The sequence below is a fragment of the Arvicanthis niloticus genome, chromosome 1 (genome assembly GCF_011762505.2).
Source record: "Arvicanthis niloticus isolate mArvNil1 chromosome 1, mArvNil1.pat.X, whole genome shotgun sequence".
In the NCBI taxonomy this organism is placed as follows: Eukaryota; Metazoa; Chordata; class Mammalia; order Rodentia; family Muridae; genus Arvicanthis; species Arvicanthis niloticus.
Genome location: NC_047658.1, coordinates 50,529,889 through 50,540,989, shown reverse-complemented (window position 1 = coordinate 50,540,989; position 11,101 = coordinate 50,529,889). Strand labels below are relative to the sequence as shown.

Genomic DNA, 11,101 nt, shown 5'->3' with positions numbered 1-11,101 from the left:
GCATCCTACTTAGCAGAAGGAGACCTGTATGTGGGTAACTGATATCCTGGTTAGTGAGTTAAGACATGAATGTTATGCAAGGCAAGCTCCCTGCCACAGTTGAATACCCTAACCAATGACAACGGGATAAATGAACAACAAAGACGTGTTCCTAAGGAAATCCCCTATCCCTAAATCCTGATTGGTGGAATAACTTGGCACAGATATTTGTGGATTTCAAGGCTTAAAAGTACTGTAGGATCCTGGTTCATGGTCACAGCCACCTCCTGAGTCAGATCTGTGCCCCTGATCAATCAGTCCTGGGGTGAATGCTCAATAGACTATCCCTGTCTGACTGACATCCGTGTTCATATGGTTTGTAAGTGACTCCTGGACCTCAACAGGTACGAAGTAGGCTAAGTTAATTTCAAATTTGCTGTGTAGCCAATGATGACCTTTGAACTTTTGATCTTCCTGCCTCAGCCTCCTGAGTGCTGAGATTCCAGATATCCAGTACCACGCCTGGTTTATGTAGTCCTGGGGATCAATACCAGGGTCTTGCTCATGTCTCATGAATACTCTTAACAATTTAGCCATATCCTCAGCCCTCTTTCCATGAACCCCTCATCTTCGAAGCAAAACTTCTTAGAACCCAACCTGTAGGGCCTCAGGCCTCCCTCTGCATGAGCACTCCAGGCAGAAAAGGCTACAAAGGTGACCAAGCCTCCCGTGCTTAGGCCAGCTGTCAACTGTGACTGCATATTGCACCTGCCTGTCACTCAAGCAGTACTTTTCAAAGCCAGGACCCCTTGGGATGGTTCAGTTGCCTGAGGGAAACGCTGAGTGTGTGGTGAGAAGGTCTCGGGCCACACGGGGTGTCTGTTTTCTCAAGCTCCATGTGTAATCCTGATCCTCTGCAGTTTGAAGCCACGAAATGCTTTCCGAGGGACCCTGGGACTTGAGTACAGTGTGCTCACACTCAGTATGCATCAAGTACTGACCGTCCCCACTAGCTTCCCGTTCTGCTGATCTGGGTTGAAGCCTCTATTAGGTAGTTAGATATTAACAGGCTTGGAAAGCTTAGGTGCTGGGCCCTGCTTCATAGTCTGCAGCCTATAAAACAAAGGACAGGGACTTCTGGGTATTGGTGGTCACAAGGTTGGGACCAGATTCATTTTTCTTGCTGTGAGAGGAAAAGTGACTCCCTGGATAGCCTGTTTGAAATGGACTTCATGGAGTCCTGAAGTTCTAATAAGGAACAAAAAACCACATTATTCTGGACACGCACTGGAAGTCAGAGCAAGCCAGTTCAAAAAGAACCACCACAGTACAGAACAAAGGCCTCAAAGGAATGCCAGGGTTTTGTTCTTGGGACTGTAGAAGTGACATCAAGCCTGCCTGGTGTGTAGGTCAAGTCACTGGTCTCTTTGGTCATTGTCTGCTGGCCCCCTTGATGGCACTTGCTTTCCAAAATTCTGTCTTCCACGCAGTGCTTTGTGGTTCATAACTGAATTCTTCCACTGGAAATCACAAGAGCTAGAGATGGGATTCCAGGTGGGAATTCTGGCAACAACCCAAGAAATGCTGACAGCTACTGGCACTTGGCACTTGCTTCCAAGAAGAACGGAATGGTGCTAGCAGTTGGGAGAGGGAGTGTAGCACAGGAAAGTTGGGCTGCTTGCTGTTGGTCACACAGCTACTAAAGGACAACACTGGCTTCCTCACCTAGTTCCCTCAGACTCCAGACTTTCTCGTTTTACAAATAAGGGAAGGCAGTGGCTTCTTCTGGAGGCACTACACCTCCAGTGCCTCTGCTTCAGAGCACCAATCTCACAAAGAGGTGGGTGGACCCCAGAGCAGGGAGCACAGGAAACAGCGCCCCTCCCTGTAAATGCAACAGAAACAGGATGGTGGGGGCTTAAGACTCGTGTTACTCAGATTCCAAATTGGCTTCCTTAAAGTGTACAGGATTCAGGATGCTACGGGGCTTAAGACTCGTGTTACTCAGATTCCAAATTGGCTTCCTTAAAGTGTACAGGATTCAGGATGCTACGGAAGGCCAGTGGCATAGGCCTATAATCCCAGCTAGTAGCTAGGGTGAGGCAGAGGGATTGCAAGTTCAAGACCACCTTGGCAATTGAGTAAGGATCCTTTTAGAATTAAAAAGTTTTAAAGGCCCTGGGTTCAAACCTTGGTACTGGAAACAAGCAAGGAAGAAGGGAGGAAGGGAGACAGGGTGGGGAAAGATGGAGCGGCAGATTTAGGTATTTGTCAGTACACTTGACCTAAGCTTGATCCTTGGGACCCATGTGGTAGGAGCAGAGAACTGACTCCCAAGGTGGTGCTCTGAGCTCCATGCATGGGCCACGGCATGGAGGGAGGGAAGGAGAGAGGGAGGAGAAAGAAAAAGGGGGGGGGAAGAAAGGAGGGAAGGAGAGACAAGAGGAGGAGAAAGGATGGCCTGATAGAATGAGGAAGGGTTGTGTACTGGCTAGAAGGTGTCATGAAGGAGGATGTGAAACTAATTGTTTTTCTAGTTCTGACTCTGCCATGGTTTTTGCTTTGGTGGTGGACAGTGCATAAAAATGTATCATGAACATATAAAATCTAATGTGAGGCTTGGCAGCTTTTGTTCCAAATGGCTACTCCAGTTGAATAGACATCTATTCTATTCTTTGAATCTGGTTGATTTGAGTGTGCGATTTTTGTGTGTGTGTGTGTGTAATTTTTTAAATAAAGTTTGAGGTTTTAAAAAAAGTAATTAATGGCAAAATGGGGGGGGGAGGGAGGGAGGGAGAAGGGGCGGAGATACGGCTCAATGGTAGAACTCTTGCCTAGTGTCCATAAGGCCCTAGGTTCAATCTTCATAAGAAAACAGGCAAAGTCTCTATGTACCTATGCTGGCTGTGGTAATACACACCTGTAATGTTAGCACTCAGGAGGTGGAGTCAGGACAGTCATGGGTCTGAGGAGGGCCTGGGCTCAAGAAGAATAAGAAAAAGCAAGTTTTCCTATCACTGACATGCCCAGTGCCCTCTTTACAATGTATAAAATAAACCTGGGGTGAGGAGAGAAAGAGAAAAGGGAGGAAGAAAAAAATGAGAGGGGACAGGGGACAGGGGACAGGGGACAAAGGGGTGGAGGAAGAGGCACTTGCACATTTCTTGGGCAAAAGACAAGAGGTCCTGGTGATTGATTAGACAAAATCAAAGCCATTTATTACTAAACTTTTTTTTTTCCCCCAAAGCAAGAGAATTGCTGTAATGGGGTGGGGAGTGTTCTTGGTTTTGCACTTTGTGTTTGTGGATGTTGTTGTTGCATTGTTGTTGTTAGAAACAGGTCTTGTTTGTGGGAAACTATGGTCCTTCAGGAGTGTAAGCTTCTGATCCTGGATGAAGAAGAAGTTCAGGCTGAGGTCCCCAGGCAGGACAGCCCTCGCTGGGCTCTGAGTCGCTGAGAGATTTTGTAGAGCTCCATTGTGGCCCTGGCATCTTCCACAGAGCAGTGGCCCCGCCAGTTGTTCTGCAGACACAGGGAGAGCGGGAGCTAAGGGGCTGCCTCCCCAGTCCTAGAGCCCCTCAGTCTGTCCGAGTGTCCCTGAGATCCCTAACTCAGATTTGGGAGGGTGTCAGCAGGTGGCTAGAGCTGGACAGGGCAGGAATAGCAGTACACAAGAGAAAGCAAGCAATTCCGGTGAGCAGTGGGCAAGCAAGGCAGCTCAGAGGTGGACAGGGCATCAGCAAGCGGAGACCAGCAATCCTGATTATTCCTACATAGAACATAAAATGGAGGATGTCAAAGCCTGGCAAGCTGCAACCTCCATCCCCACAAGAGGCTGTCAGTACCTGGGAAACATGACAAGGGCAAGGCACTAAAGCAGAGCTCTTTGACGAGGGGGCAGAGTATGGGGTGGAACTGGGTTCTGTATACTTTCCATTCAGGAAGAAATGACTGCCACCTGCCACCGCTGTGCTAATAATCACTTGCCCCATGGAACCTCCCTAACATCCAAGAGCTACATCTGATCATCTCCAATTTTAGTAGTAGTGATACAAGATCAAACACTGCAGATGTTATGGAGTGAGGGCTCATGCCCATGAGGCAGGCCAACTCCTACAGCATCTTTCATCCCCTGTGTTTTCCAGGCCTGGGTGAAGTCTTGCCTACAACTGGATACAGAGGGCTCAGCAGCCTGTTCAGGCCTGTTTCTCTGATATCCATCTGCTAAGGTGGTCTGCCTTCCTCCCAAGGGCTCCTTTCCCTCCACCCTCCTGACTAGGGGTTAAGGACACCTGCAGGGAGGCCCAGCTCAGGCAGGCTGCAGCATCCCATCCTATGTTGTAAATAAGCAGGTGGCTGTGGTGTCTCCTATATCCCAAGGTGGCTCCAAAGACTTGCCCGGTCACCAACCCTCACTTGCCAGGCAAGGAAACCAAGGACATGTTTCTGAAGTCTACTGCTTTGCTATCTGAGGTGGAAGTTACGGGTGACTGGAGCATCCTCTGTGTGGGGTGGTGGGGTGTCAGCTGTGAGAAGTGTTTAGTTCTGGCCTTGATCCCAGTTTTAGTCCCCTCTTAGGGCCTCAGGCAAGTCTCCAACCTATCTGTGCCTGTTTCCTCTTCTGTAAAATGACCTGAGTACACCTGCTTCCAAAGGCATGAAAGTACACCCATTCCCAACATGCCCAAGGGCTGAGTACAGAGGGCCTTTCCCTCCCAGTGGGGCTCATGCCCTTGAAGGGAGGCATCAGCACCTGACTGTGACAAGCCTGGGCCAGCTCTTGTTCAGGTGATCAGCAAGGTGATTTCCCTCGGGCAGGAGCTGGAGGGCAGGTTCTGAGGACATCAGTGAGGTGGGAGCTGGTGAGGAGAGTGAACCAGATAACTAAGGCAGATGAGGAACATAGCCTAAGAGGCCTGCAAACCAGCCTCAAGACTTCCCAGGACAAGGCCTTGCTATAGAAAGTAGTGAGGGACAGGTATGCAAATATCCTTGTAAGGCTCCTAAACTCACCAGGCACACCTATCACTGCATGCCCCCAGGTTACAAGAGAAACCAGGACCATTATCCTGGGTCTGGAGACTAACAAGCTAGCTAGGTTCAGGCCCACTCCTGCTTCCAACACAATTCGAACAAATGTGGGATGGGGCTCCATGCCACTAGGCACTCACCCAGCCAAGTTATCCCCACACTCCAGGCCCTGGCTCATGGACCCTCTCCAGCACTCTGCCTCCTCTCTCCAGACCTTGTGACTTTGGTCCTGTACATGGTGCTGGGATTTACTCTCCTATCCTGCAGACCACCATTTTCCCCATCCCCAGGATACCATCCCCCACCCCCATATTTTCAGGTTAGCCTCTGTGGATGAGGATGACTGGAAACTTCCGATCTTCCTGTTCTACCTCCCAAGTGTTAGAATTCAGGCACGTGCAGTGCTTGGTTTATATGGTGCTGGGGATTGAACATGGGGCTTTATGCATGCTAAGAAAGCAGTCTGCCAACTGAGTTATATCCCCCCCAAATTCTGGTGGCTTGCCCCTGGGCTACCTCCCATTCAACCAAGAGCTCCTCCTAGACAAGGGCATGGCATGCTCACCTCCACAGTGTCTGACACAGAGTAGGTGCTCAGTGAAGAGCTACTGAAGTTGGTCATATACCTGCTGAGGCAGATGAATATAAGGCAGCATAGCCAGACATAGCCAGAGCCTGACTAGGGACGTAGTTCATAGCAGAGTACTCCCTCCACATGTTATGTTCAAAGCTATGGGTCTGAATCCCCAGTGCTGAAAAAATTTAAAAACAAAACAAAACAAACAAACAAAAACCGCTGAGCAGTGCTGGCACACACCTTTAATCCCAGCCCTCAGGAGGCAGAGGCAGGCAGATCTCTGAGTTCAAGGCCAGCCTGATCTACAGAGAGAGTTCCAGGCCAGCCAGGGCTACACAGAGAAACCTTGTCTTGTAAACCAAAACAAAAGAAAATTGCTGACTAGATGGGCCCTTGTGGAGTGCTTGGCTGTTAGGGTTTGTCCCCACCCACAGCTCTTCTTACTTGGGTGAGGGTGAGTCCTGTGTCACATACTGCAGAGGTAGTAGCATCTAAGAACAGCACTGACTGATCCAGGACAGGAATCCCCAGCTGTCAGGCCCCACTATGGCCCATGGGAGGTGCAGGCTTTCCACCACTTCCCTGTGGGGAGGGTGGCTGTTGTGGCATAAACCTTGTGGTGCACAGGGTTTAAACCAAGAAGCCTGAACCAGGGGCTTTCCCCTCTCCTTCCCTACAGAGGACTCCTGAGATCATCTCACAAAGAGGCTTTCTGAATTCCTTTCCTGAACTCTGATCTCCTGAAGCCAAAGACACATCACACATACAAGCATCCAAGCCCTCAGGAGTGGAGGGAAGAGTCTTGTGGTCATGCGTCTGCACTAGGGCTCCTTGAAGTGTTGGTGTGGAGTCCTGGAGAATGGATGAGACCTAGACCCAGCAACCTGCAAAGGCTCCTTACCTGGAGCCAGCTTAGGCAGGTGGGACTGGTCTGCCTTTGGGGAGGAGGGAGAGATCCTCACTTTTAGAAGCAAGGAAGGAGAGGGAGGACTAAGGGAGAAAGGAGGAGAACTCCTTGCTTGGAGGAGGACAGGAAGGAGAAAGAGGAAGAACATCTCCTCATCTGAGTTGGAGGAGGGATAGAAAAGGGGAGGAGGGAGAAGACAGACAAGAAGGGTCGTGGGGGCCGGGAGGCTCCTCACCTGGATGCTCTTGTGTAGCAGGCGCTTACACAGCAGCCTCAGGGACACACGGCTGTAGCAGTGCAGCTTGGCCTCGTGCCACAGTAGCATGTCTGTGGACGTGTCATAGATGGTGTATTTGCTCATCTCCTCCTTCAGGGCATTGAAGTCATGCTTCAGGTCATGGCCCACCACCAGCTTGCCTTTCAGAAGCTGCAGGATCTGTCCAGGAAGACAGGTGGCCTCACACATGTCCACCCTGGGTGCTCCAGGTGGGGTGTCCCCCTTCCCCATAGTCACGAAGATAGTTGTCGGGACTAGCCACTCCTGGGGTTGCTAATTGACCTTGAGCAAATCATCCCCCTCACTGGAGAGAAGCAAGGTCCAAAGCCCTTCTCAAAGCAGTCTCAGTCTGTGAGGATCCCTACCCTGGACTGCTCCCGTGGCTCACGGGATAGGGCCTGCACGGACAAACAGCTCATAGGCTACATCTTTTAATCTTGGCAACTCTGCTGTGGCAAGGCAAATAACCTCCCAAAAGTTATCCAGATCCCTCTGAGGAGAATCTGTGAATGCATCCCTGGATTGGGGTTGGGGTTGGGGTGGAGGTAGGGTTTAAGGTGCATGTGGAACTGAAATTGTTAGCCAGATGATGATATTTTAAAAAGGGAGCGTTTCCTCTGGGATTAATTGTAAATTGGCGGGAACGTTGTAAGATCCAATCCCTCACTCTCCACAGAGAGGATGAGAGAGCTCCAGAACAGATCCCATTCTCACAGGGCTCTTAGTTTTGAAGGCTAGGGGTTCTTTATGAGGAGAATTTGTGGGCTGTTGGTCATTCTGAATATGGAGGAAGGACTAAGGCCAAGGTGCTCCAGCACCTTCAGAGGCTGGGAAGGAGCCTGAGGAGCCAGCCTTGCAGACTCCTTCACCTTAGTCCCATTAGACCCAGGTCGGACTTCTGAAATGAAGAACATTAAGATAATAAATCCACATTGTCTTAACACATTAAGTTGGTGGGTCTGTTCAGTGGCTACAAAAACTGGCTTCATTAGGAAGGAGACCTGGACTTACCAGGATTCTACAAAAGAGACCAGTGGAGACACACAGGAGCAAATGATTTTGTCCCAAGTGTCTCCAACCATTTTAGGTATTTGCAAATTCCTTCATAGTCCTCTTAAAAGCTTAATAACAAAGGCTGGAGTATAGGTCAGCTGGCAGAGAGCTTGCTTAGCATTTGAGGAGCCGGGTTCTAGCCCATATAAACCAGGCATGATGGCACATGCCTGTAACCTCAGAATTTGGGACAAATGGAGGCAGGAGGACCAAAGCCAGACTGAGCTACATGGGACTCTATCTTATCAGCAAGCAAAGGATGGGGATGGAACTCCCATGGCTGGGGAAACCCTGAAGGAAAGTCATACACAGAGATAAGCCTAGAAAATCCAATATGGCAGGCAAATAAACTTAGACAGAACTCCTGCCCACTGGCCCTGACATACCGCCCCCTACCTATCCTTGCCAGACCGCAGATGCACAAGCATGACAAACGCTACTAGTGTTTAGGCCACTTGGGGGATGTGTTTTGTTAAGCACCGTCAGGGTACTAGGATTCCCACACAAGGGGGTAGTGGCAGAGCCTGGCCGCTTGCCACACAGCTGATGAGCAAGCGTGATCCAGGCATCTAGCGGCCCCATGGGAGGATGGTTAGCCCTCAGAGTGCTCAGCCCATGTCCTACATGTCTGGAAGACACAGGCATAAGGCTAAAGGGTAAGAACCTTGGGCTTCAGTGGCCCAGAGCACATAGTCTGGGAACACAATCTCCTTCAGCCAAGGAGCCTCTGGCCTCTGAGTCAGAACTAGCTCAGCCTCAGAACCTCATTTTATAGGCTCACCAGTGCAGTGTGGTATAGAGAGAGGGAACACCAGGTGAGATTCAATGTCCCCATCATAAGAACAGAGAGGTGGACCGGATAGATGCTCTGCAAGCAGCTCCAGGTTCTCCTTTGGCAGGATACTATCTTAGTAGAGGGCTGTGATAGGGAGACCCGGAGTCCTTCCCTCAAAAAATGTGAGGAATTTCTCATGGGAGAGTCACAGACCACAGACTCTAGGAAGGAGCTGAGGAGGAAGAACAAGGTGCCTGCAGTCTCTGCTGACTTGACTCCTGGTCCTTCACTTACCTCTAACCTGGCTTCACCAAATGGCGTGGCCCTCACCATGTGCTGAGGCGTGATCCCGCTGACTTGGGTTCTATAATCTGTGATCTCTCCCTCAGGCCGGATGTACTTGTCATACAGGACTGCGCCATGGACGTTCACAATGCTGCAGCGGGCGAGGCCACTCACCCTTTGAGGCCCAAGCCCCACCATCTCACAGTCCATGGCTACCACCTCTGGGCTGCCTGCCATGCTCCTTGGCGACCCTCAGAACGTCCTGGAGGATGGGGAAGGTGGGGGGTGGGGAAGAACCAGGGTGTCAGTCAAGAACCAACAACCCTCCAGGCATCCTAGGCCATCACTCTGCCAAACTACACCCTGAGCCCTACCCATTATCTCCAACACCACCTGACAACAGAAGCTGGCCTCTTGCCAGCCTTCAGCTTCTTTGTGCTAAGGTCCCAGAGCTTGCTGGTCATGTCTGGATGTCTCACTGAGAAGCCCCCTCCCATTGCCTCCCAGTTTGGGCTGCTATGTGGTACCTGCTCTCGCCTGTCTCAGTGCCCTGGGTTCTCTTCTGCCTCTCTGTTGCCACTTCTCGGCTACTTCAGTCACTTGGGGAAGTGACTCATCTCTAACTCCAGCCTGTTTTAGTTTCAGTTTCTGGTTCTGGTTCATTATCAAGGGAAGTTGGGGAGTGGGGGCAGGCCTTGTAGGCTGGGCTGTCCCATCTCTTCAAGGTTGGCAGGTAAGGGGGCTGGCAGGTTGAGTCAGGGCTGGCTGCGTCAGGCTGTCCCTCCTCTGGCCCTGCCCTCCTCCCTTTCTGATGACATGTCTGACGTGGACAGAGTGGATTGCAACATCTTTCTTTGCTTTCTCACCCTCCACCCAAAGAATAAACATCTCCGGATTGGAGCCTGGGGAATGTCCCACAATTTCTGGGACCTGCTGTCAGTGTGCTATTCTGTGAGGTTTTCTGAGGACAGAGCAAGCTGTTCTTGAGACACTGGTACCATTAACTGGGTGGGCAGCAAGGGGTTTGGGTAGGAGTGGGGGTGTGTGTAGGGGGGTCTAGTCCTTGGTGGCTTCCACCAGTTTTGTGCCTCATTGGGCAGAGACTCTACCTGGGAGTGTTTGACAAACAGCAGCAGATCTTGAGAGGGCCTCAAGCCAGGCTGTTCTTCCTACTGGGTTATAGTCTCCTGGGCTGGAACTTAGAATCCTTAGAGTGGCATCTATTATTAGGTCCAAAAGGAAAAATCCCAAGAATCCTCCAAAAAGGGCAGGCCCACCGACTTTGTCCAAAATGACAGTCGGGGCTCAGCTCAAGCTGGACTACAGGATTTCTGGTGTATAGATCAAAGTTTTCACCCAGCATTCCTCAGAAACCTGTTAGGTTTCTGCCTGTCAGAACAGTTGTGTGTTTACATATACAGCTCATGCTAGCCTCCAGGATCCTTCAGTACCTTTTCAGGAATACTCGTTCTGTGCTGGTCCCCTGACCCTTCTTACTACCTCCCTGACTCCTCCACTGTGCTCGCTCCCAGGCTGTTCCACCCACCCCCGCCCCCCACTTTCTTTAAAACCAGCAATATCCCCACCCTATCCCCTGCTTCTCTTGCTATTCTCTTCTCTAGCTCCTCCCTCCTATTGTCTCTGCTCCTGATAGATGGCCCTGACCATGGGCAGTCTGCTTCTTTTCCTCTCTGCTCTGGACTCTTCTGGATGGCCCTGGCCTTTCTCTCATAGCTACAATAAAACTAAACAGCCTGAGGTACACGTGGATCAGAGACGGACAGCTTCCTAAGAGGAGTTCTAGCAGAACACGTGAGGGGGAGAGTCAAGGGAAGAAGATTCTTGGATCTGCTTCTGCTTCGGCCCTTGGGGAGGCAGAACGAAGAGGCTCTAGGCTGAGGTCCTTTCTCTCCGCTGGGGTGCAGAGTGCTCAGGTGCCACTCGGGGAAAAGGAAATGAAACTTAAGATAGGGGTCCCAGCCCATTTTCTCTGGGTCAGAAACTGGTTCTCAAACACCTGGACATAGGAACCACGAGACTGGGGCGGGGGTGGGGGGCTAAAATGAACCTGGGGCGGGAAATTCATCTTAGCTCCAGACCTTCTACAGGAGATTTAGGTATGGCTCTGTAGGACAAAGGCTTGCCCCTGGGGTAGTCGTTGATGAAGGGAACTGTCAATGCTTGTCCAAACTGTTTATTCATGCAGGATGTTAGAGA

General features: G+C 50.7%; 1 protein-coding gene across 2 annotated transcripts; it reads right to left on the bottom strand.

Moving 5' to 3' along the window:
- Positions 1 to 3,171: 3,171 nt before the first annotated feature.
- Positions 3,172 to 9,691, bottom strand: Isg20 (interferon stimulated exonuclease gene 20). Of its 2 annotated transcripts, none has more exons than XM_034515197.2 (4): positions 9,412 to 9,678; positions 8,894 to 9,146; positions 6,730 to 6,930; positions 3,172 to 3,501 (listed from the first exon to the last, which is right to left on the bottom strand). In XM_034515197.2, exons 2-4 carry the CDS (start codon positions 9,119 to 9,121, stop codon positions 3,385 to 3,387), a joined length of 546 nt encoding a protein of 181 aa, XP_034371088.1. In that variant the 5' UTR covers positions 9,122 to 9,146; positions 9,412 to 9,678; the 3' UTR covers positions 3,172 to 3,384. The 2 variants fall into 2 exon arrangements, with proteins under 2 accessions (XP_034371088.1, XP_076792268.1); XM_076936153.1 differs by lacking the exon at positions 3,172 to 3,501 and adding an exon at positions 3,508 to 5,762 and having other exon boundaries at positions 9,412 to 9,691.
- Positions 9,692 to 11,101: the final 1,410 nt, after the last annotated feature.